The 24214-nt window shown below is 54.8% G+C and overlaps 11 protein-coding genes across 11 annotated transcripts; 7 read left to right on the forward strand and 4 right to left on the reverse strand.

Moving 5' to 3' along the window:
• Positions 1 to 447: 447 nt before the first annotated feature.
• N7474_002916 (dolichyl-diphosphooligosaccharide--protein glycosyltransferase subunit STT3) lies at positions 448 to 2887 on the reverse strand (the record flags this gene model as incomplete). The annotated part of the gene is made up of 5 exons (XM_057194331.1): positions 448 to 718; positions 772 to 2476; positions 2540 to 2620; positions 2679 to 2702; positions 2758 to 2887. 5 exons carry the CDS (start codon positions 2885 to 2887, stop codon positions 448 to 450), a joined length of 2211 nt encoding a protein of 736 aa, XP_057055686.1.
• A 252-nt stretch (positions 2888 to 3139) lies between these two features.
• Positions 3140 to 3918, forward strand: N7474_002917 (CSN8/PSMD8/EIF3K family protein; the record flags this gene model as incomplete). The annotated part of the gene is made up of 3 exons (XM_057194332.1): positions 3140 to 3354; positions 3413 to 3594; positions 3650 to 3918. The coding sequence occupies 3 exons, from the start codon at positions 3140 to 3142 to the stop codon at positions 3916 to 3918; spliced, it is 666 nt and encodes a 221-aa protein (XP_057055687.1).
• Positions 3919 to 4365: 447 nt separating this feature from the next.
• Positions 4366 to 4796, reverse strand: N7474_002918 (ATP synthase subunit e; the record flags this gene model as incomplete). Its single annotated transcript, XM_057194333.1, has 3 exons — positions 4366 to 4436; positions 4507 to 4696; positions 4776 to 4796. The coding sequence occupies 3 exons, from the start codon at positions 4794 to 4796 to the stop codon at positions 4366 to 4368; spliced, it is 282 nt and encodes a 93-aa protein (XP_057055688.1).
• Positions 4797 to 5024: 228 nt separating this feature from the next.
• On the forward strand, positions 5025 to 7217 carry N7474_002919 (uncharacterized protein; the record flags this gene model as incomplete). Its single annotated transcript, XM_057194334.1, has 3 exons — positions 5025 to 5156; positions 5212 to 6042; positions 6093 to 7217. 3 exons carry the CDS (start codon positions 5025 to 5027, stop codon positions 7215 to 7217), a joined length of 2088 nt encoding a protein of 695 aa, XP_057055689.1.
• A 1120-nt stretch (positions 7218 to 8337) lies between these two features.
• N7474_002920 (uncharacterized protein) lies at positions 8338 to 9721 on the forward strand (the record flags this gene model as incomplete). Its single annotated transcript, XM_057194335.1, has 3 exons — positions 8338 to 8496; positions 8549 to 9159; positions 9229 to 9721. 3 exons carry the CDS (start codon positions 8338 to 8340, stop codon positions 9719 to 9721), a joined length of 1263 nt encoding a protein of 420 aa, XP_057055690.1.
• Positions 9722 to 9847: 126 nt separating this feature from the next.
• N7474_002921 (putative MFS transporter) lies at positions 9848 to 11480 on the reverse strand (the record flags this gene model as incomplete). Its single annotated transcript, XM_057194336.1, has 4 exons — positions 9848 to 9871; positions 9925 to 10024; positions 10074 to 10438; positions 10491 to 11480. 4 exons carry the CDS (start codon positions 11478 to 11480, stop codon positions 9848 to 9850), a joined length of 1479 nt encoding a protein of 492 aa, XP_057055691.1.
• Positions 11481 to 11889: 409 nt separating this feature from the next.
• Positions 11890 to 13041, forward strand: N7474_002922 (uncharacterized protein; the record flags this gene model as incomplete). Its single annotated transcript, XM_057194337.1, has 1 exon — positions 11890 to 13041. One exon carries the CDS (start codon positions 11890 to 11892, stop codon positions 13039 to 13041), a length of 1152 nt encoding a protein of 383 aa, XP_057055692.1.
• Positions 13042 to 13679: 638 nt separating this feature from the next.
• Positions 13680 to 16128, forward strand: pmt4 (dolichyl-phosphate-mannose-protein mannosyltransferase; the record flags this gene model as incomplete). Its single annotated transcript, XM_057194338.1, has 3 exons — positions 13680 to 13907; positions 13972 to 15610; positions 15671 to 16128. 3 exons carry the CDS (start codon positions 13680 to 13682, stop codon positions 16126 to 16128), a joined length of 2325 nt encoding a protein of 774 aa, XP_057055693.1.
• A 1354-nt stretch (positions 16129 to 17482) lies between these two features.
• Positions 17483 to 20341, forward strand: N7474_002924 (uncharacterized protein; the record flags this gene model as incomplete). Its single annotated transcript, XM_057194339.1, has 1 exon — positions 17483 to 20341. The coding sequence occupies one exon, from the start codon at positions 17483 to 17485 to the stop codon at positions 20339 to 20341; it is 2859 nt and encodes a 952-aa protein (XP_057055694.1).
• Positions 20342 to 20829: 488 nt separating this feature from the next.
• N7474_002925 (nitronate monooxygenase) lies at positions 20830 to 21933 on the reverse strand (the record flags this gene model as incomplete). The annotated part of the gene is made up of 1 exon (XM_057194340.1): positions 20830 to 21933. The coding sequence occupies one exon, from the start codon at positions 21931 to 21933 to the stop codon at positions 20830 to 20832; it is 1104 nt and encodes a 367-aa protein (XP_057055695.1).
• A 1173-nt stretch (positions 21934 to 23106) lies between these two features.
• N7474_002926 (DNA-directed RNA polymerase II core subunit RPB11) lies at positions 23107 to 23801 on the forward strand (the record flags this gene model as incomplete). The annotated part of the gene is made up of 4 exons (XM_057194341.1): positions 23107 to 23246; positions 23335 to 23393; positions 23444 to 23553; positions 23604 to 23801. 4 exons carry the CDS (start codon positions 23107 to 23109, stop codon positions 23799 to 23801), a joined length of 507 nt encoding a protein of 168 aa, XP_057055696.1.
• Between the last annotated feature and the right edge of the window lie 413 nt (positions 23802 to 24214).

Raw genomic sequence — 24214 nt, forward strand, 5'->3', positions numbered from 1 at the left:
AATAAAGTTTATTTACTCAGGCGGCGACACCGATTCATCCTTGGATCTATGGTGAGTTTGGCTTTCGGGACCCGCGGGCACCCGAGTTTCCGCCAGTCACCTTCCAGTTCAGGGTGAAAAGCAACGCTTGCTTGATTCCATTCCATTTCTTTTTCTTTCTTCCTGGTCGTTTCTCTTTGGGCCTTTGCTTAAAACGGGGGTTCTACCAAGATATTGTCTTGCAACTGCGACCGAGGCTACATCAAACTTTGCTTTCTGTTACGCCAATGTGTTGGGTCGATCAACCTTACTGGTTTTGGCAGTAGTATCTTTCAAGGCATTGATTGTATAGGCTGATCCGAAGTATATCCACCTAGAAAACCCAACATACCAGAAAAGACATCATGCAGAAACGGACAAACACAACATGTAAAGAACACGGATAATACAACATATCAGAAGCACCGTTTACTCGGTTCGCAGAACACGAGGGCCCTTCTTCTTGGCAGCGCGCTTCTTCTTGTGCCCCTTGTCAAAGGCAACAGCGCTGCTGTGGTCACGACCGAAGTTGTCCAGGTCCTTGACCTTGTAGATGCGGATAATCCAGTTCTCGCTGGTGAAGGCCTCGTCGAGCGTGTTGAGCTGCGGGGTGTCGACGGGCAGCTTCGTGCCACGAACGCGGTCGGCGGCTTGGCCGGGTGGGAAGAGGTTCTGGTAGTTGTGGTAGGACATTTTGTACCTGTCAATTGGGTTAGCGACGATCATCAGAAAAAAGAGAAAGAAAAGACGTACATCAGACTGTTCTTCATGGTCGGAGTGGCTTCGTCGTCGACGCGGTACTCACCGCGAGCGGTAAAGAAGTCACGCTCGCTCACCTCATCCGGCCAGATACCCTCGGCGATGCGGACCATCCACAGGAACTTGTTCAGGTCGTCGCCCGAGTAGCCGAGCAGACCGCCAAACACGACGAGAACGTAGTCGACGTCGTGTTGCCGCAGGATCGGGTAGCTGACCTCCTCGCGTGAGCTCATGGCCTTGCCGACGGTGGCAATATGGGTGTTGTTCCAGGTGTTGTTGTCGACCAGCGTGGGACGGTCAGCCATGCCACCGATTTGGTAACCATAATCCCACCAGGACATGATCTTGGCGTTGTCGGGGGTGTTCTGTCGGAGCCAATAGTAGGCCTCGCGGTAGTCGTCGATGATGTACTGGCTGCCATCGGGAAGCTTGCTGGCGAGAACAACCGATGGAGACGAATACGCGTTGGAGGTGACCCAGGTGCAGTGCGCGACAAAGATGAGCAGGTAAAGGATGGCGGAGCAGGTCATAAAAGTCTTGGAGAAGTACGAGTAGATGCCGATGGGTTTCTTGGCCTTGTCCGACTTGTTGGTGTCCGTTTTGGCGGGAGGAGTCGGGGCGGAAATGACCAGGAAGTTGTCGAGGATGGCCGAGAGAGCCAATGCAGCCGCAACACACACAATCGGGGTCAGAGTTAGCATCAGACGGACCATGACACCCGCGAAGTAGCTGGAAAGCACCGAGTAGATGACCACAAACACATGCTCATCCTTCAGCTTCTGGAAGCACAGGTACACACCCGCGGGGAAGAGCCATATCAGGAAGTTCAGATCGAAAAAGAAGGCGGGCCAGGCGGTCGGCTGGTGCTCGGAGACGGACGCGATGATAGGGATATGGATCTTGGCGTATCCGGTGTCCCACAGCGAGTAGAAACGACCACTCCACGGGGCAATGACACCGGAGACGCTGAGCAGAACGAGCATGCCAAATCCAAGGCCAAAGGTGATCAGAACCATAGAAGTGAGCAGCTTCTGAAATTGCTTGCCAGGCAGGAAGCCCCGGACGAATTCCGCAAAGGCCACGAGTTGGATCAGCCCAAAGACACCCAGCGCCGACATGTGGTCACTGTTTCGAATGGGCAGGAAGCCAACAAACGGAATCTGCATGCTGGCCAAAGTTCCCAACGCATACCATGTGGTGTAGCTGATGTAGAGGCGGGAGCTGTAGCGTCCCATGCAGAGCAGGACGAAGATGTGCAGCGGGATGAGGTTGGTGATGAACACGTATCCACCCCAGGCCGACACCATGTATCCGTAGAACAGAGCTGTCAATGCTCCCCACATGATCGAGCCGTTCTTGACAGCCTTGATCCACAGGAAAAAGGTAAACACTAGCAGGAAGATGGCAATGGCTTCGTTATCGTAGCTGCCCGCCACGGAACGAGAGATATAGCCGGGGGTGATGCCCATGAACGCCGCGGCCAGCAGACCAGCGGACGGCGACGTGGTCATCTCAGAAGTCAGGAGGTACATGGCCAGGGCCGTCAGGCCGGAGAAACCGGGGGCGAGGAGCACGCAAATGTTGCGAATGTCGACGGGAAAGGTCAGGAACCGCAGAACATGGTAGATCACGCCGCTGGTCACCATCAGTCCGGGGTACAGTGTGCCACCGGTGACACGGCCCAGAGGGTGCCAGGTTCCTAGTCAAGTCAGCCCACCTGTGGTGATGACGCGCAAGCTCGAGGACGGGGGAGAAAACCCACGGTCATCAAACCAATCCCAGAAGCTGTAGAAGCCATTTTGGACCAAATATTTTGTTGCACGGAAGTTAAACCACGGATCGACTGGGAAAACATTAATTGGGTGGTTCTTGGGCAGCGTTGGTCAGGGGAAGTAGCATACATTCGTGAATGATACTTTCGAAGCCTGGAAGTCACGTCAGAACCAATGGAGCAATAAACGACGATGGACCAAAACATACGGATGACACTGAACAGTCGGCTGGACACGGCGGCCGCAGCAATTGTACAGAGAATGATGATGCGCAGCAGACCGCGGGTGCTCCGGCCGGAGCTGCCCTTCAGCAGTACATCAAGCGCAGGATGGGCCATAATGGCCGAGAGAAAAAAGGAGCCAAAAACAGATCAATGCAATGGACACAGCATCCAACAGAATGTCGACACTCTCACACGAACCAATTGATGGAGAGGGGCGCGAGAGACGGGTGTTGTGGTTGGTGGATGAGTGAGTAGAAGGGAAGAAGGTGAAGGTGTGAAGGTGGTCTCTTTGGGTCTTGGCACGACCAGATCTCCCCGCACCGTCACTGGCTTGTTTCTTCTTCCCTTGAGTATCACCACAACAACATGGGCCTCCCTCGCCTGTCCACAGCCCAGCTCGACAACCTGACTACCTCCAACCTCTCTCCCTCCCAGCTCTTCGAGACCCTGTCGCACTATGAATCTGAGGCCTGTCTCTCGGCTGCGGGTCCCGGCAGCCTAGAGACCAGCAGGACAGATCCGCACATGCTGAGCTTGTTCTACTCGAGCTTTTTCATCGTCCATCTGCTCACCGACCAAGTGTTAGTGCTCATTTCAAGCTCTCTGCAGATCGAATCACTAAAAGTATTTGGCCTCTAGACCAGAAGCGCGTGCCTTGACACAACGGATGCCAGAGACCCTGCGGAGTCAGGATCCTTCTCTCCAGAACTGCCTGACTCTTCTTCGAGCTCTCTGGCAAAACCAGCATGCCCAGGTCTACCACATCCTTCGAGATTTACCGTGGCCGAAGACACTGCAGCCGTTAGTGCGCCGATATGAGAGTGTGTCTTCCCGATTGACTTTCTTTTTGGCAATCTGCTCACTAGCTCCTGCCAGGCTTTTTCCAAGACAAGACTTTGATCGCTGTGAGCACTTCCTACGAGGCAATCCGGCCCGCGGTCGCCGCAAACTACCTGGGTCTGGACGAGCAAGCCGCTGCGAAGGGCGACCCGAGTATCATACAAAAGTTCACGGGGGTGGGATGGACCTGGGACGCCGAGGCTGAATTATTGCATCCCAAACCAATTCCTACAGCTGTCACCGATACCCAGTCAATTAATCGCATCCAGGAGGCCATGGGCATGCTGGGGGGCCGCGGAAGCTGAAAAGAAGAGAGAACTATCCGCTCAAGCGATTCAACTCCCCGTTACGAGATTACGAGAATGACCAGTCCTCCGGTCCGCCATCCAAGGGCAGACAGGATCAAAGCCACCACTGGCTCTGGGACCGAGAGAAATGCCGCAATGCACAAACGCGATCTTTTTGCTCTTTCTTGTGGTCCAACTGTAGTGTACAGACGCACGACAGCCCAGGGTATGTACAAGACTCCGGAGAGAGAGAGAACAAAACGTCTAAGACAAATGAGAACAAAACATAAAAAAAAACAAAATCATCCCGTCTTTCGCTTGCAATGCCACACGACTCGGGGGGCCACATTAGACAGACCCAAACAATCGTACACAAAATGGAGCCGATCCGATTCTTAATACCCTGGGGCGAGGTGCGATTTCCGCAAAGAGATCATTGCGTAAACATTCCTCTCTCGTTCCACTCTAAGACGACTCAGCCTTGGCCTTCAAGAATGCCTCGAGGTCGAAATTGGGGTCCTCGAAGTTCGTGATCACTGTGCTGCATTAGTCTGGATTCTTGACCAACTCAAGATAGAACGAAAGGTTCAATGGGAGAGTACGTACATCCGCTGGCTTGTGGCTTGGTCTCCTGGGGCATGGTCTTCTTCTTCCACTCGGCCTTGGCCTGCTCGATCAGGCGCTCCTTGCGTGCGTATTCGTGCTCGATTTCTGCGCGCTTCGCCGTCGAGTTGAGGGACGACTGGTGGTAGACTCCGTAGACGAGACCGGCCACGAGAGCCGAGTAGCGGAGGACCTGCAGACAGGATTGAATGTTAGTTAACCACCAGTTCCTGATTCAAAGGGCCGGTCACCCTCGGCCGGGTAAAACTCACGTTGACACCCTGGCTGGCCATGTTGCTGCGAGACTCTGGAGAAAGACACAAATGAGGGGATACGTCAAACAAGACAGAAAGGGGGAATCCGCAAGTGTCGAGCGTCAATGGCAGCGAGTTCCGGGCGAGAAGAAGATGCGGTTCAGTCCCTTTTCTGCGCGAGTTTTTCCGGTCGGCCCGTTGCTTATGTCATCGCCTGTAAATAAAGACAGCATCAACACGGCGCAGAGACACGGCCCAGCCCCAACGATGTCGTCCATGCAGCAGCGCAAAAATGAGATCCTCGCCAAGCGGGCTAAGCTTGCTGAGCTGAAGAAGCAGCGCGAGCTGCGCCAGAAGGAGTTCACCAACACCCGCAACAGCGTCGGCGATGCTTCAGAGGTATGCTCATGCACCGTGTCCAGCTCCGTCGGGTTCTAATATCCGGTTGATGTAGATTGCGTCGCCAATACCCGGCCGGTCAGACAATAGAGCCGAGCTTGACGACCTGATCTCCCGTCTAGTGGACCGCCCGGGGTCGGCATCCATCAGCCACGGCGCCGAAACCCAGTCCCGCAGAGGAAGCCGGCCAAACTCCATACTCAGCGCCAGCCAGCTGAGCGGCGAGAACGCCGAGTCATCCTATGTGCCTTCATCGCGACCGCAATCTCAATCCATCGCCGTGCAGACCGTTGGGGAGGAGCCGTACACCTCTTCCGTGCCCGAAGCCTCAGCCCCGCAACCCCCTGAGCCCAAACCGGAGGTGGTCACATACAGCAAGGCTGTGCAAACAGACTTGTCAGACCCTTCAGCTGAATCTCAAGATGGCTCCGTGGCCTCGGATGACGAAGACGCCGCAGGGACTAAGCGGTCGAGCAAACGACTCAGCCGCCGGGAGCGGGAGCGGGACGAGGAGATCCGACAGAAGTTGCGGACGGAGATTGAGGAGGAACTGCAAGCCACCAACCAGACTGGAGATGATTCTACGGCTGTCCAATCCACACAACTACGATACCCTCTACGAACACTCGAGGAGGATGAGCTGAAGGCGGTGACTTCCTCGGATGATTTCCTGGACTTTGTGGAGCGGTCCGCTAAGGTCATTGAGCGGGCTCTGGATGAGGAATACGATGTGCTGGCGGACTATGAGCTGGGTGGCGTGGATGGAGATTTGGAAGAAGACGAAGAGACTGGGAAGAAGAGGAGAGGCATCAAAGAGGTTTGCCAGTTCTGGGACGAGCGATGGAGCAAGAAGCGCATGGTCAGCGACCTCAGCTTCTCTCCCAAGGTGAGTCCCTCTGTGATATCCGTTCTTCTCAAATACTAATTTTGTTGTAGTTCCCTGAGCTCGTGCTGGCTGCATATACCAAGAACCCGTCTGCACCCCATGAACCCGATGGCCTCGTCCAGGTTTGGAATCAACATCTGCACTCTCGACCGGAATACGTGTTCCACTCCACGTCCGATATTCTCTCAGCCAAATTCTCTCCTTTCCATCCCAACCTGATTGTGGGCGGGTCGTACTCGGGCCAGGTGCTTCTATGGGACACTCGGTCGTCTCGTGCAGGCGGAGGCGCCCCCGTTCAGAAGACTCCGCTAACAGGGTCTGGCCATACCCATCCCGTCTACAGTATCTCGATCGTTGGCACGCAAAACGCGCACAATATCATAACCGCCTCCACCGACGGCGTGGTCTGTGGTTGGACGGTGGACATGCTTTCGCAGCCCCAGGAATATTTGGAATTGACCACGCCTCCACCATCCAAGACAGAGGATCTTGCTCCGACGACCATGTCGTTCCCACAGTCTGATCCAACGTTTTTCATTGTGGGTACCGAAGAAGGAGGGATCTATCCATGCCACCGGTACGATCGCGCAGGGGCCAAGGCCGGCACTGACCACCGCCTGGCCTATCGCGGGCATGCGGCACCGATTATGTCCACCGCATTCCATCCCGCCCGTGGACCCGTGGACCTCGGCGACTTGATGCTAAGCTCCAGTCTAGACTGGAGCGTGAAGCTCTGGCGGGTCCGCCCTCCAGCGACAACCGCGTCTGCGACATCCGGCACGGCAGACCCACAAGTCGTCTCTCCTATTCTGGATATCACGCGTGAAGACGTTGTCTACGATGCGCGCTGGTCCCCGCATAAACCAGGCGTATTCTCTCTCGTTGACGGGGGCGGCAACGTCGAAGTGTGGGACCTGTACACCGATACAGAAGTCCCCGTCGTGCGGACGACTCCGACCCGCGGCCGCGGCGGCATCTTGTCCCGCAGCTTGAACAAGATTGCCTGGGAAGAGCGGGAGGGCCGTCGCCTGGCGACTGGAGGGCTGGATGGCGTTGTGACCGTTTTCGAAGTCGGTAAGGGCCTTGGCGGCCTTCCAGACGAGGTACCCGCCGAGGAATGGACAGGCATGAAGCGGCTGGTGGGAAAGCTGGAACAGAAAGACCGGGTCGCCTAGGCCGTTTTTGGGACCTTTTAGGCGTTTACCCCCGTTATCTCCCCGGCTGCCCATACTGCGACCGCCCTGTCCAGCGTTTTCACTTGCATATACCCTTTTCTCCTTCGTCTACATAATTGTATTTTGTGCATGTACCTAATCTCCCAATTCACTCGACGCTTGTAGTCTATGATGAACTAAAATTCAAAATAGTCCCGCCGCAGAAGGGGGCTATAACTTCAACACCAAGAAAGGCTCGACCAACGCAGCCGACTACCTACAATCTGTTGGGTAGGGGGAGAGAGGGTGAAGTTTCCAACAACAACCTTTCGGCCCCACACCTGAAAAGTAGAGAAATCCGAATCGAACCGGGGACCTCGGTCATGGAGATCGGCCGATTGTCTAGAATAGCAAGAACGGTTCATCGGACGAACGCTCAGCGAAGCTTAAGGGTAGCGTTTGCCACAAGCATAAGCGTTGTGGAAGGAGCTTTCCTAAGTTCCCCTCCCACTGAACCCCCGATGGACGGCTGCGGCCCTTGGCGATGGCGGACGAAACAGGTAACCGAGATACGCGAGTTCATGCGAATATCATGCATCAAGCCTCCGGTGTGCCCGAGGATGTGGTACCATGTCAAATCAAGTTACGAAGGCCCCACGCGGGTATATCTGCCGTGAGGAGAAAGGCAAACGCCTCGCTTGGCTAGGCATGATGTCAAGACTCTACCCTTTTCGGGTTGTTTCGGCGGGGCAGATGCGTGCTTCCTGCCGTGTGGGTCAACCTTAATTCCTGCGCAGATCAATGAGATTCTCAGATAGTAGTTTGCTTCGTGGTTCGCCGGCACTCGGTTACGTGGAGAAGCTGTGTTTTCGGGAATCACCGACCTAGATCGCCGGTCCATCCCGAATCTTAGGTTTCGATGGCTATCCAAACCATTGACATTTGGAATTTCGGGTCGGGACCCCACTGGTCAGTGGGGTGTCTTGGAGAAGTGGCTGCATATATGAAAAGGGAGCTTGTCCTGCACAGAATAATTCTGAAAGGCCAGGGTTTTACGATGCCGAGAGGCCTCAACCTATCTATTTACGTACCTTATAACATATTCCTCCGATGTGGAAGCAGGCCATCGCCTCGACTCACTATGGGAGAGCGTCCCTACCAAGGCGATGACTTGATAGGCGTGTGTGCGGCGCTTGCCGCCGTGCAGATTCTCATTGTCGCCGCGCGCTTCTATACGCGGTATATGCAGCAGATGCGCTGTGGGCTTGATGACTACCTAATTTTGGTCGCACTGGTGAGTGTTGACCTCGGATGACGCCGCAGCTGGTGGATGCTAATTTTGGGGCGCATAGGCTGCCAATATAGCTAAGACGGTCATTTTCATCGTTTGTATGCACAGCTTTTTCTTCAACGGAGAGCATCATGCTAATCTGTCCTGTGAAGTGGTCAAAATCGCCGGTCTGGGCTACCATGTCGATTATATCATCTCTACAGCACCACAAGATCTCCTCCTTCTAAGAAAGGTACGTACAACTCTCAGAAGACAGGTGCTGTGGGCACTCATAACTAACCCACTACAAAAGGGATACTTTGCCATCGAAATCCTCGACTTCCCTTTCGCAGTAACGTCCGCCAAAGTCTCTCTCTTGCTCTTCTACGTACGGATCTTCAGCGTGCGCCGCTTCCAGATCTTCGCCTATGTAGTCGGGACTTTGGTCCTAGTGCATGGAATTGTCGTTCTCTTTACTATTATTTTCCAGTGCAAGCCCGTCCCTTATGTCTGGGACAAGACCATTCGCAATGGAACATGTTTCGTTCAACAGGTGCTGTACCGCTTCGTGTCGCCGCCGAATGTCTTAACAGGCATTTTGATACTAATCATGCCCATACCCTTTGTGTGGAAGCTGCACGCGCCGAGGGCGCAGAAGATGGCGCTGACGGCCGTGTTTTTGCTGGGTGGACTGTGAGTTTTCTCGTTCTCTTGTGGTCATCATCAATTATCGATTGCGACGGTTATACTAACTAATGATAGGGGCACCGTGGCGAGTATCCTTCGCATGGTAAACTACTACATGTGCACCGTCCTAGCAGAAGGGGACTTAACCTGGTACTCCGTCGAACTCGGTATCCTCAGCCAAGTCGAGAGTGGCGTTCTCGTCATCGCCGCATGTCTAATCACAATCTGGCCGCTCATCACCAGGCTACTACCACGAAATTTGCTTAAACTGTTTTTCTTCGGCACAGACCGAGAGCGCGAGTGCCAGCGCTGGTATATGCACTCTACGCAAACGCGCCGCCCTCATGATAATACTACCAGCACCACCACCACCACCAGCAGCAGCAGCAGCAGCAGCGAGAGCCGGGATGAGCTTGCTCGTTATAGTCAGGATATGGGGCAGTGGCCGCTCAGTTCGCGTAGTGTGCCGGCGTCGTTGGCGGATCTTGAGGATCAGAGGTGGTCTATTTTTGCGGACGAGATGAAGGATGCAGAAAAGTGGATTAGTGTGAGCAAGGAGTATACATAAACTAATCGATATAAACTTAATAGAAAAAGAGTTTTGTTTAGAAGGAAGAGTAGTGGGTATCTTCGTTATATTGTATGTCGCTGCGTAAATCGTCGGTTCGTGGGAGTCACTGACCAGACAAGCTTGCTAGTAAGTGTATCTGAATCCGGGCTGTTCTCATCGTCAGTGTGGTCCAGTCAGAAAGAAAGGGAAATGAAACATACCACGCCCTCCAGCGTTTTGAGCCCTCGTTTTTGCTGTTGATTGGCAATGTAAAAGTACAATGAAAAGGTACCCACAAGTAAGATCATGAGGATATGGGAGCTGACTGCAGTCAGTATATGCGTAAACTCTCAAAAGATGCAAGGCTCACCCGATAGACACCCACACCGCAGTCAGATACTCCGGAGCCTCATTCTGACGCACGATAAAGCTGCCTGCCACGCCGCCTAGCCCATTGCATGCAGTTACTGCTGCGGCGGTGGCTGCACGCTTCCATTGGCCAACGATGTTGTTGGCTTGAAAGGCATTCAGCGCCGCCCAGTTAGAGACGTAGGCTCCGGTAGCAAGAAAGGTCCCAATGTACCGCACCGTCACTTGCGTTGAGACGGGGAGGCCGAACATCAGAAATCCGGCGATGAGCACAATCGCGTTGAATATGATTAGCGGACCTCGGATGCGGTAGATATCCCCGATCAAGGACGTGAGAATGACCGGAATTACAGCGTAATAGTAGGGCTGGCAGAGCATCAATACGGTCTGAACGTATTTGGAGAGGGTTCTGACTTACTGGCGTCGAGAGAAGGATGGACTTATTGGACGAAAATCCCATGCCCGACTCAAGAATGATGGGGAGAAAGTACGACAGACACGTCGAGATCATGTTGAGCAAGAAGAACATGACCGAGAACCCATAGATCTTGGGATCGGTGAAATTGGCCAGGACAGTGCGCCATGCGAACGGCTCCGGAACGAGGTCGGCTCGATCATCCTGGATCCGGCGCGCCGCCACACGCACTTCGCGGTCCGAGAGGAAGCAGAAGCTGCGCTGGGCATTTTCCGGGAAGTCCACCATCCACCAGTAGGTCAGAATCCCCAGTAAACAGCTGATCGACCCTTGGACGATGTACATCCACCTCCACCCTGCCAAACCCGCCTTGCCGTCCAAGTGGTTGAGGCCGAAGTTGACCAGATTCCCTGTAGCCAAGACGAGTACCTCGCCGGACTGGACAAAGGCAAACCGAAGCTGCTGCTCCCGCCGCGGGTACCACGCGCTGATGAGATAGGTCAGGCCCGGGTAAATGCCGGACATGGCAATGCCCAGAAGGACGCGCAGGGCGATCATCTGGCGCCAGGTGTGGATGAACGCCGTGCACAGGGTGAGCAGTCCAAACGCAAATGTAATTATTGCGAACCAGGCCCGGGGTCCAACGAAGCGGACTGCCAGGGTACACGGCAGCTGGAAGATGACGCTGGCGATTGTGAAGATGAAGATGGACACGGAGTACCGATTTCCTTGATTCAGGTCGAGATCTTCGAGCATACTTGTCACCGCGGCCGATGACAATATTCCCGAGTCTAGCAGATTGAGACTGCAGAGGAGTCCTGCAATGGTGCAGAGACGAATGTCGACCTTCCACCGGACCTGCTTCTCCAGGGCAGCCCACTCCGCCCCGATCTCGAGGGGAATTGCATCCGAGTTGGCTGGGACCTCTGCTTCTTTGCCCATCATCACTGCAGGCGCAATAGTAATGGATGTGTCCTTGTCGAGGTCAGCCATGCCGGCGGTGTTTGGTTGGAAATGAGTCTGTCTAGGGGAGGTTGCACATTGTCAACGAGACCATCCCGGAGATGGAATCCGACCGATACCGACAGAACCATCTTTCCCTGATTCCGTGATCATTTCTCTCGAACTCAGGTTTTGAGAATCATTCTTTGACTCCAACTGTTTATCATTGTTATGATCTTCTCATACTCCTCGCCTGAAACAGGCCTAGCCCTAACCATTGTTTACTTAATACCCATGGAACCACCGCCCAAGCTCTTTTCCCTCCTTGCCCCACGCCTTTGTTCGGGCGAAGGGATCGGTCCCGCCTGAAATAATAATGGCTTCTCACTCCGTCCTGCTCCATTCTCTACTTGCCACACCCCTTCCTCTGGCCCCATAGTTAACGATCTGCACGCCTACTATGGTTGAGCTCATCAGTCCCCCTGATTCCCGGGCCTTGCTCCCTCCCTTGCTCGCCTGTCTTCCCACGGCCTTTGTCTCGCCACTCCCCCCACCGGCACTGCTCCCACTGCTGTCTCCGATCCTGCGTCAACGCGTCCAGATCCTCACCTCGGTCGCGACCTCCTCCACAGAATCCTGGCTCCAGCTCCTATGTTGGGATGCAGACAAGGCCGAGCGCCTTCAGCGCATCGTCGACGGCACCGTCTTCGAACCCCACCCGGTCTCGGGTGAGATCGAGCTCTCCGATGATATCCCCGTGAGCTATAAGCGCGTCGACGACGAGACGCTCCGGGCTTTGCTCGTGCTCCCGGAATACAGCCTAGCGGTTATCTATCTCTGGTGTTCAACCGACGAGCAAGGGGGCGGCCCTGGCTGGCGGGTTGCGGAACTGCTTCCGCGCGAAGGGCCCGCCGCAGACGAGAGAACATGGGCCTCGTCAATCGGGGAGGCAAATGTCCAGGCTAGAGAGCAGCTCATGGAAGATGCGATTAGCGCCGCTGAGCGTGACGGACCCCAACCGCAGCAGGAGGGAAAGAAGGTCGAGGAGGACGACGACGACGACGATTATTGGGCCCAGTATGATGCGACTCCGGGGCGAACGCCTGGTCCACACTCCTCGGCGGCGGGAGGATCATCAACGCAACGGCCGTCCGGTCTGTCGGAGTCATCGTACTTTTCGCAGTATGGAGACGTCCAACCGGCTATGGACAACCATGATCCAACTGAGGAGCAGCCAGAGGTCGGACCGACCTCTTTGAATGGGGACATACTCTCCAATCTCTTGCGGCGGAAGGTGGACGGGGCGAACTCGACGGATATGCCACGCACTAATGGCTACGCCTCGGGTAACATGCCGAGCGATGCAGCAGCTCTGGCACTGAGCCACCCACGACCAGCGTCGAGCTCGTCCAAAAGCTCTGGTGCCGTTGCCAGATTGGAGCAAGAAGCACAGAACCAGTCCACCAGTGAGGTGGGCGTCAAACAGCATATCAGCACCAGCGTCAAGAGCTTGTTCCGCCTGGCTAAGGCCACGGGTGTGTCCCGGGCAGAGTTCCAGGAGATTGTGCAGACAGAATTGGAGATGTTGAGCATATCGGATGATGATGATTGATTGATTGCTTTTGATACCCTGGATATACAGAGTTTGTTTGCATGTCTGGCATTCTGTGATGCATTACTTGGATGCTTGGTGTTTTGCTTGTTTCATGCATATGGTAGCGACCAATTTATTCAGGCAATTTCATATTATCTATCTACAAAGTTCTATGTTGATATGCCGTTGTAAATGTGTGACAGTAATAGCGCATTGCTTCTTACTTCAAATTAGGTGTTTACTTTTTCTTCCTAACCACGATTCATTCATCACTAGAAATTCCCATCATATCCATCAATATTCGCCCTTGAAGGGGGTTTAGAGAGGGTCTAGTAGTGAGATTATTATTCTACATCAATGTTGTTAGTTAACTAGGGCTGAATGACTATTATGTCAGCCGGCCAAGAAGACACGCAACCCTCGGCCCCCCGTCGTCATCCCATCCCCTTCTTTTCCCTGGCTTCAATTCTTGTAGGGCCATGCTCTTTTGGTGATTCTAGTAAGTTGTGCCGGCTGCCTCTTTTGGTGATTGATTGCCCTCCACACCCCACCCCTATCCTCCCGCAGCTTGTTTGTTGCCGCTAACGGCGTGCAAGTCTATTTGTTTAGGTGGTATCTCGGACGCGCTCTGGAATTCCATTTTTCCCTCTTTCACCATGTCGTCCCCTGCACCCTCTCTGCGCAAGAGAGGTGGAAAGCGGGAGACCTCTGCGGCGCCCTCGGGCAAAGCCTCCCCTGTCTTGGTGCCGGCCGCGAGCAAAACACCCTCCGAATGGGACTACTGGGTCGCCCTAGTCGTCGTCACCCTGCTGGCTTTTGCAACTCGGTTTTACAGACTGGATTACCCAAATGAGGTGGTCTTTGACGAGGTCCACTTCGGCAAGGTATGGCATCCGCTGCTTCTGGGCGAAGCAATTGCTGTGGGAAAGGGAGCTAACCTTCTGTCAGTTCGCCTCGTACTACCTGCAACGCACGTATTTCTTCGATGTCCACCCGCCCTTTGCTAAGCTGTTGTTCGCGTTTACCGGTTGGCTGGTCGGCTATGATGGCAGTTTCCATTTTGACAACATCGGTGACTCGTACATTGAGCACAAGGTCCCCTACCTGGCTTACCGTGCGATGCCCGCCACCCTCGGGGCATTGACGATCCCGACGGTGTTCCTGATTATGTGGGAGTCGGGCTATTCGCTTCCCGCCTGTGTCCTGTCTGCCGGTCTCATGGTGTTCGACAATGCCCATGTGGCCGAGGACCGGCTGATTCTGCTGGATGCCCCGCTGGTGCTGTCGATGGCCCTCAGTGTGTTGTGCTATGTCCGTTTCTACAAGCTGCGCCACGAGCCCTTCGGCCGCAAATGGTGGAAGTGGCTTCTCCTAACCGGGTTCTGCATGAGCTGCGTCATCTCCACCAAATACGTCGGCATGTTCACTTTCGTGACCATCGGCTCGGCGGTCCTCTGTGACCTGTGGGGTCTCCTGGATGTCAACCGCCGGCAGGGGTCGCTCAGCATGATCGACTTTGGCAAGCACTTCGTGGCTCGGCTGGTTGGCCTCATTCTCATCCCATTCTTCTTCTACCTTTTCTGGTTCCAGGTTCACTTTGCCGTCCTCACCAGATCTGGTCCTGGAGATGATTTTATGAGTCCCGAGTTCCAGCAGACCCTCAGCGACAATGTGATGACCGCGAATTCCGTCGGTATCGAGTATTACGATACCATCTCGATGCGCCACAAGGAAACCGGCGTCTTCCTTCACAGCCACCTGGAACGGTATCCTCTGCGCTACGACGACGGACGCATCTCCAGCCAGGGCCAACAGGTCACTGGATATCCGCACAATGATACCAACAACCACTGGCAGATCCTTCCGACGAAGCCCCTGGCGGAAGGTGCGAACAGCGTGTACAACGGAGATGTCGTTCAACTGTTTCATGTTGGCACGGAGACATTTCTCCTTACTCACGATGTCGCCTCCCCTTACTACCCGACGAACCAGGAGTTCACTACCGTCCCGCCAGAGGAGGCGAACGGAGAGCGGCGCAACGATACCCTATTCGAGATCAAGATCGAGAACGGCAAGCCAGGCGCAGAGTTCCGCACACTCGCCAGCCTTTTCAAATTGATTCACCAGCCGACTCGCGTGGCCATGTGGACTCACTCGACACCTCTGCCGGAATGGGGGTTCAAGCAGGCCGAGATCAACGGCAACAAGAACGCTGCACAGACAAGCAATTTGTGGTTCGTAGAGAGCATCGAGGGCATCGAGCCGGACAGCCCCCGCCTGGCCAAGAAGGAAGAGCGACAGGTCAAGCCGCTACCCTTTATGCGCAAGTGGCTGGAGCTGCAGGGAGCCATGTTCTACCACAACAATGCCCTGACCAGTAGCCACCCCTACGCAACCGAGCCCTACCAGTGGCCGTTCCTACTGCGTGGTGTGAGTTTCTGGACCAAGAACGAGCCCCGTGAGCAGATTTACTTCCTGGGTAACCCAGTGGGATGGTGGATTGCCAGCAGTCTGCTGGCCGTGTTCGTCGGCATCGTAGGTGCCGACCAGCTCTCGCTACGCCGTGGCGTCGATGCGGTGGAGGAACGTAAGTTGCATTTTCCTGTCCCTTTGATTCATGGGTATCGCGCTAACCAATCGGACTCAGTCTGGGGTTACGGCGCCCGATCGCGTCTGTACAACAGCACCGGATTCCTGTTCCTGTGTTGGGCCGCCCACTACTTCCCCTTCTGGCTCATGGGTCGCCAGCGTTTCCTGCACCACTACCTGCCCGCCCATCTGGCGTCGACGCTCGTGGCCGGTGCACTGATCGAGTTTGTCTGCAATGTTGACCCGCGCACTCCGCCTGCTGCGCCTGTCGCCGCGGATGACCCGACGGGCAAGTCCAAGGGCCTCCGGTCGTCCCCCCGCCGATTTGTCACGGCCAAGGAGCGCATGGGATCCAAGTCCGTCGTCACGGCGTGGGTAGTCAGCCTGGCCATCCTCGCCGCCACCGCCTGGGGATTCTGCTTCTATGCGCCGCTGACCTACGGCACTCCTGGTCTGGATGTTGCTGGCGTCCAGGCGCGCCAGTGGCTGGGCTACGACCTGCACTTTGCGAAATAAGCCTTCACCATTTAGTAGTGTAGAGGCTCCGGGGGCGTTGGGAGAGAGAGAGAGAGAGAGAGTATCCGAAAAGTCCGGCGCTTGGGAAAGGACGAAGTCTGGTTGGCTGTATGATATGTAATGTCTGATAGACTGGCGAACGGGTGGAGGAATTGATTGTGGTGAGCATGCCGTGCACCTGAGAGAAACCCCCATGTCGCTGCGGCATCGAGTCCTGTATCACAAATAATCATCGGGAGCTGAAAGGCTGCCAAATATGTGATTTGATGGTTGCGAAGAATAATAATGCATACCGGAGTAATACATTCAAGATCCTTTTGCCAAGTCCCGGTGGCGCAGGCTGCCCTTTGTTTATTTTTAGCCCGTTTCCGGCCAGGCGATAGATCCTTTTGGAAGTAGACCGACAGACAATTGCACCTAGACCTGGATCGAAAGCAATGATCAACGAAAACCCTGGCTTGGATCTACGCTTCCACCAGGAGATCGCACTGACCACGTGTATCCCGTGAGATCCAGAATAGGTAGTTAGTACTGAGGACAGCGCTAAGGAGAGTCAGTGGCTGGCGGGTCTCGGCGTGTTTTTCTGTTTCATTCTTTCTAGCTTTTTCTCTCAGCCTTCTTCACCTTTGACACCGTCACCTCTACCGACTCTCCCTCCCTCCCTTCCTCTCCTAACTTTAGTCCTGTGAGAGGTGTGAATTTATCCCGGGCGCCAACCGATCGCCCCTTCGCATCAGCTCCACCCACTCCCCACTTGCCTATCCCCGGCAGTGAAAACGAACACCAGTGTGTCGGTGTCTGAGAGCCTTGGTTTCACCGTCTCCGGCGACGGTCGTCATCATCATCATCATCATCATAACACGGTGGGTTCAATTTCTTCTTTGTGACTCCCAGTCGGGCTGTACATCCTCCCTTCTCCCCAAAAGCAGCCCACGGGTGGATTCCTGCCGGGCCTGATCAGCCGCTAAGGGCAGACTGTGTTGGTCAGCTGTAGGATCCGTGCCCAGAAGCTGCTTCTTTTTTTCACGGGACTGACGCTCTTCTTTGCCCAGCATTCCGCCCCTGATCAACGCTGCTGCTGGGAAACTCCGTTCTTCTCCCTTGTTGTTGGTACCCGGCCCGACTGAATCCTCCGGTCGACTCGTCGCTTCAAGGGTCGATCTGCTGCCTCCTGCATTTGACACGTCAAGCAACCGAGGGATATACACGACAGCCCGAACGCGTCCTTCCTACATCAGTCCCTTGAAGAGCGCTGACTTCCTAGCCAAGAGGCGTACTTACTACACAACACTCCGTGTCAGTTGCAAGCGCGGAGTGAGACAAGGGAAATCTGCAGGAGTTCCACCCCTCAAAAATGCCCATCAAACTCCCTAAGCTCTCTGCGAGGCGGAAGTCGTCCGGGAACATTCTGGACGAGGTGGAATCAGCACCCCAATCCTCCTTCCGCGTCTTCGAGCGTCCTGGTGGTCCCGTCAGGTCCATGACCGATGGCGCCCCGCTGACCAAGCGCATGAGCGAGGGGAACTTGGTCACCGTCAACCTAGACGACTCCGACAACATCTTCGCCGATCGGGCCCTGGACAAACATCATCGGTATGACCGCTCCCCGCTCCTGGATTCCCTGCGGAAACGACTGACCCGTCGCCCTGACAGTGCCCGAACGTACGAGAGCTCCACGTCGACTCGGCTCAGCTCCTCGTCAACCCTCCCTTCCTCCACGGAGATCCCTCCACCGGATGATGCCTACTCCTCCCCGCATTCACGACTCCATGATATTCCCGTTCCACCGCAGTTGTCCGGTGCTCTGAGGGCCGCCGGTCGGACATTCTCGTTTGGTGGACGATTCAGCAAGAGCTCGATATCGTCGATACAACCGCAACCGCAGGAAATGCCGGATACATCGACCAGGCACCGTGCTATGACTGGCCGCACCGATGACACTGCTACGCCGCCGAAGCTGCCAGACGCGAACTTCGACTTCGGCGGAGATGATAATGATTTTCATAATATGTTTGACAGTTTGGGCAAACGGACTAGTACAGTGATGCGGAAGCCGTCTCCTCAACCAATTAAGACAGATCGAGCAATCGCTGTTGAGCCTGCACCTTACTCGTGGGGCAGTCAGTACCCTGAGGATGCCCTGGATGCTGGGCAGAATGAGAGCCTGCTGTCCAGGAAGCCTTTACCAGTCGCTCCCGCGTCTGATGCTCCGTCTGGATTGCGACGAGCGTCGCCGTCTCCTGCTCAAATGCTTGCCACGACCTCCCATCGATCTCTGGACCGTCTGTCTCGACAGTCCGATCAAGGATTGCGGCGGAGTGGAGCATATCCTGAACGACGTGAATCAGACGAGCACATTGATGACGAAGATGCGAAGTTAGTTCGGCAGTCGCTGCTGTGGACTAGAGACAACGCTTTTTCTGCAGATACTGACGAAGCTCCGATCGACAAGGGCAAGGGAATAAGCCCCTCTGAGCACTTGAGTCCGGATGGCGATGCTATGTTCGCGGATCGTCGGTCGCCAGCACCAACCAAGTCCTTTGACTCATCGATCGAGGATCAAGCCCGACTGGCTGTGCAGTTCGCGGAGAGTCTGCCCCAACGGACCTCCCCGGGCAACAAGGTGATGACGCCGTCTCAGTTTGAGCATTACCGTAAACAGCAGGAACTCCGGCGGTCCAGGAGTGACGCATCCAAGAGCGATGATGAGTCGGTCAATGACGAATTTGACGAAGACGATGAGGCAGAGAAGCAGCGAGAGGCGGAACGCCAGCGTCGGAAGCAAGAGGCTCACCTATCTGTTTATCGCCAGCAGATGATGAAGGTGACTGGTCAGCTGGCCGTTGAGCCAACACTGCGTCCGGAGATGAGCGGGGCCCGCAGCAGCACTCCCAACCTCATGTCTCGTCTGTCCAACCCAGGCGACAAGTCCACCAGCGGAAAGAGCAGCGAGGATGATGACGAGGAGGTGCCGTTGGGTATCCTGGCCGCGCACGGGTTCCCCAACCGCAATCGTCCACCCACCCGCTTGACCAGCACCGGCTCCAATCCAAATCTTCGCGCATCCATACAGCCATCGTATATGTCATCCGCTAACTCGGTGACGGGTGCTGAACATGATATCGGTAAACGAAACAGCAGCTTGCCTGTCTTCGCCCGGAACCTGCCACGGGATCCCTACTTCGGTGCTGGCCTGGTCAATCCGTCCAACCGCGAGTCTCTGGCCATGGGTGGAGGCTCGGTATACGGGGGCTCGCAGTCTCCGATGCCGCCGCCAGGAGGTCTTGTGGGCGTTATCGCTAACGAGGAGCGTGCCCGCGCCACGAGACGTGGAAGTCCCAATACACAAGCCATGTACAATATGGGAGATGTTCCTCGGCCATACTCGATGATGCCACAACCACAGAACATGTCTACCAGCGAACAGCAAGCCCAGATTGAGTTGTCGCAACAGATGCAACAGATGATGCAAATGCAAATGCAGTGGATGCAGCAGATGATGCAGATGCAGGGCTACCAGGGCCCGCCACTGCCTCTGCCGCCGATGATGATGAAGGGCGGCATGCCCACCCCTCCAGCGTGGGGGGCGGGCCCCATGCCAGGAACACCGATGGGCCCTCCCTCGATGATGGCAGGGATGCCACCGCCTCCTTCAATGAGCGGAGCCAACCCAAACATGAGACCGATGTCAGTCGCTCCCGGGTCTCAGTTTGACCACCGCACCCTCAGCATGCTGGACCCCAATATCTCGACTCGTCATACCGGATCGCCGATGCCACCTCTTTCCAATAGCACTTTCCGCCCAAGCACCGCTACCGGCGGCTACGCCTCGTCCATTGCCCCGTCAGAGCGCAGCAACGCAGGAATGGCCTCGCGGTACAGACCGGTATCCGTCATGCATGGCGGCGACCCAGGACACATGAATAAGGGCTGGAGCGACGAAAACAGCCCCAACAAGACTCTGACCGTGCCCTCACAACAGCCTCGTGCGCAACTCCCCAAATCCACATCGCTTGCTACCATCACCATTCGCCCTGTCCCGACTGATCGTCTGTCTGCCTCTGGTGGTAAAAAGGTGCTCGCTGGATCGGATGACGAGGACGACGACGAGGCCTGGGCAGAAATGATGAAGAAGCGCGATAAGAAGAAAAGCTCCTGGAAGATGAAGCGGGCTACCTCGTCCCTTGGAGATCTGTTGAGTGCCGTGCATTAGAGTTTGTATAGCATGCATTTTCCCACACATTCTTGATAATGTCTTTTTTCCCCTCTTGCTTTCCCTCCTCCCTGCTGGCATGAATGGTGCATGCATATGCTATCGAAAGCTTTGTCCATATGTCTCGGCTCCATATGTCCGGTTGATTGTTCGGGCTTCTTGTTTTCATTGGGGGCTTCTGGCATTGACACGCACGAATAAATATGCTCTACACTTTTGCTGTTGTCTGTTTCAGTTTCAGTTTTTCTTCTTTTCTTTTCTGTCATTTCCTGCATCGGCGCGGGCAAGGCATGGCGTTTACTTTGGTTTTCTCTCTGTGCCTAGCACTTCTTCTTGACATGGTCACATAATTAATTCATTTCGGGCCATGAGGCCATCTCCCTTGATCTCAATTGCACAGGTGAACTGGCCCAATGAACCAAATCGACATCCTGCATTCAAGTAAAGAACTCCCTCGATAGCTAACTACGATATTCTCTAACCACATTTCACTGCCACGCCGTCAACCCCTCAATAACACCCTTCATACCCTCCCAAACCTCGCCCAATATCTCATCCGCAGAGAGCACTCTATTTACAAGTCCCACCCCGGTCCCAGCATACGTCGTCATCCTACCCCGAGGACCCCATCCATCATCGCCCTTTGCAATCTCCAATCGGTACAACCTCCGATTCTCCTCATCATCCATACCCCCCTCCACAGCATCAATATAGCTCCGATTCACAAGCCCCCGCCCATCATACCGCCCAGGCCACCCATGTATCCCTCGTACGGAATCATAAACCGTAGACCGCACCGTACTCGTCCCACCATCCGTCGCCCGTAGTATTTCGCGCTGGTAACCCGTGGCGATATTCGCCTCTGCGCAGGCCAGGAACCGCGTCCCCATTACTGCGCCTACGGCGCCGAGTGCGAGTGCTGCGGCGAGCGAGCGACCCGTGCTTATCCCCCCTGCTGCGAGAATTGGTGTCTGTGTTAGTTCCGGTAATGTGCTGCATATTTCTGGAAGAAGGGTCATGAGCGAGGCCGAGCGAGCGAGTCCGTGTCCGCCTGCGTCGCTGCCCTGTGCGACCATGACGTCTGGGTGCAGTGTTTGCTGTGTGGAGAGGGCTTCGTGGACTGTTCCCATTTGGACCCAGATTTGGATTCGTTGTTGGGTTTTGGATGTAGTGTTGCTTCTGGGAGTTATAGCGCGGATCTCATTCACCCACTCGAGTAGATCGTCGGGCATGTTCGTAGGTGCGAATAGCCATACTGCGGCGGGAGGATGTTCCTTCAGGATTGATATTGCTTGCGCTCTGTCGGCGCCCCAGTTCAGGAAGCCCACTCCCAGCGGTAGGAGTCCTGTATCGGTGTAGAAGGCGGGAAGGGGATTTGTCGGGTGCAGGGATGTGGTTTGCTTGCTTGCGTTGATGAGCTCGGTTGATAGACCTGACAGGTTGTATCCGCCGGCGATGAACCCGATTCCGCCGGCGTTTGAGACGGAGATGGCCAATTTCGCGGTCGCGATGTTCAGCATTGGCGCGCTGGCTAGTGGGGGTTTGGAGGGTGATATCCATGGGTAGGTTTGGTGGAGGGTGTTTTGTGGCATTTTGGTTTGTTTATGAATATTATATGAGATGGACTACTGAGTGTTTGAAGAAAGAAATGAGGTCAAAGATGGGAGTCGGTTTACCGAAGGTTGCGTGTAAGTCCGGGGATCGGAGTATATATATCCTGTAGTGCGGAGTAGGTATGAAGGAGACATCATTGGTTGACCGGATCAACACCGCCTGAGATTGAGATGGCTATAGTGATAGATGAAACTCCACATTTGTTCCTAGGACAATTACACACTTCTCATCCCAACCAGCCAATCTTCCTCAACTGCTTCCCACTAAGACCAACCGAAGTAGGTCAAACAATATCACGTGAACCCGAGTTAGTTATCAATCATGTGACCACCGCTTATCACGATCTGCTTCCCGCGCATCGACACCTCTGCTTTTCATCCAGCTCACGAATCCGGATCCTCTGCCGCCCCGGACCCGGCGTTGCATTGACTATCTCATACAATACATCTATTTTGCGGTTATATTAGCCTGGCCCGGATTGCAGCCCCTCCGCGGTTCACAGCCACTTTTGGAAGCGCTGTGGTGGTTCCTTTCCTTGACCGCGACGAAGCATTGCCTCGGAGGCCATCTCTGCGCTCTCCAGTTCACGACTGAGACGGGGAATCAACCCTATACCGATTATATAATCCTTGCCTGTCGAAATTCTTGTCGACGATAGCCCTCAACAGACTCCTGCTTCATCCACGCACTTCCCGCGGTGACAATCGCTCGCTGTCATCATGAACGCGCCGGACCGGTAAGGGTTTCTGCTTTCTTTGCTTGCACTATACCTTGAATTAGCATGGATTGGTTTTCTTGCCTTGTCCCTCCCCTGTCTATTGCCTTCTGCTGCCCGTGGGGAAAGCGCCGGAACGCTAGCTGTGTGATGCATGCAGTGTTCGTGCTTCGGGGGCATGTGGATTGGAATAATCTACTTATGTCCTCCTGACCCTTCAAAATGTGGTCTAGATGCCTAAGAAAGCTGTCCTATGGCTAGACACTGGGTATGGGAGACCAAAAGAGGGCGATATGTAGGACTCGTTCCTTCCCTCTTCTGATATCCTGCTTGCCTGCCTTCCACTTCTTCCACACTCCTTCACCTCTCTCTTCCCAACTGTCTTCCTCCCGTTCACCGAGTCAAATATCCCTGCCTACTTCCTATCCTCCCTATCATGTCGGACCATCATCTCAGAGCCACACCCCTCGTGACTGCCACCCAGGCAATCGCAAAGGCGCTGGCCGGTCGGCACATCTCCGAGCGTCCGGCTCCCCGCCACCAGCGGGTGCCGTTTGATGATGATCGTCCCGATGTGTCAGTCCCTTATACGCACTTGATATCGTTCTGCCTTATTCATTCGATAACCCGGTTCCTGTAAGAAGTCGACTGACATCCGCTCTAGGTATGAGGCTATCCTGCTCGCTCCGGGTGAGAACAAGATTGATGTCGAGATTGATACTCGTAAGTGTTTGCTCCTTGATTGGCAAAAGTTCGTTTTAACTCGACGCCAGGAATGCCCAATGCCGCCATCTTCACCTTCCACAAGGAGGACCACACCCTCGCCAACATGCTCCGCTCCCGTCTGATCAAGACCCCCCACGTCATTTTCGCTGCCTACAAGGTACGCCTGAACTATTTTCTTGATGTGAATGGCTTACTGACTCCGTTCAGGTCCCCCACCCGTTGACCCCTAACTTTCTCCTGCGCGTCCAGACGGATGGCGAAGTCACTCCGCGCGAGGTCGTCATCAATGCTTGCCACGCACTGATCAAGGATCTTGGTATTCTGTCACGCGAGTTCACCAAGGAGTACGAGCTTCGCAAGGCGGCCAATGCTGCCAACCTGCAGCAACAGAACGCAGCTGAGTAAATGGCCGGCCTCTTCTTGGTCGGATTCGCCGTGTCATTTGCTTCTTGCGCACCGACCGAACAGCAGAAAACCTAGCGAGAAGGGTCGTTTCTTCAGCGAGAAAAGTTGGCAGACTCCATAGATTCTTCTTCTTTTGGTTCTTTTCTTTCCTCTGGGCCGTTCTTGGGCCTGTTTTTGTTGATATTCGACATCCGGATCTGGTTCCTCATGTGTTTACGTTATGTTTTGGGTGTTTAGGCATTTTCCGTCCCGGCGAGGACTTTGCACAGGATGGTCATGACCAATTAGTATGCATCTATCTAGCTCGATACCAATGAATGAAGCAAATATACCACAGTTACTATTCATGGGACCTCGACTGGCAACCGCGCTGAGTAAGCACCCGAGTCCAGGCTAGCGCGTCCCTGCTACCG

This window comes from Penicillium riverlandense (genome assembly GCF_028828495.1).
Source record: "Penicillium riverlandense strain IBT 135883 chromosome Unknown utg000002l_segment0_segment0, whole genome shotgun sequence".
NCBI lineage: Eukaryota > Fungi > Ascomycota > Eurotiomycetes > Eurotiales > Aspergillaceae > Penicillium > Penicillium riverlandense.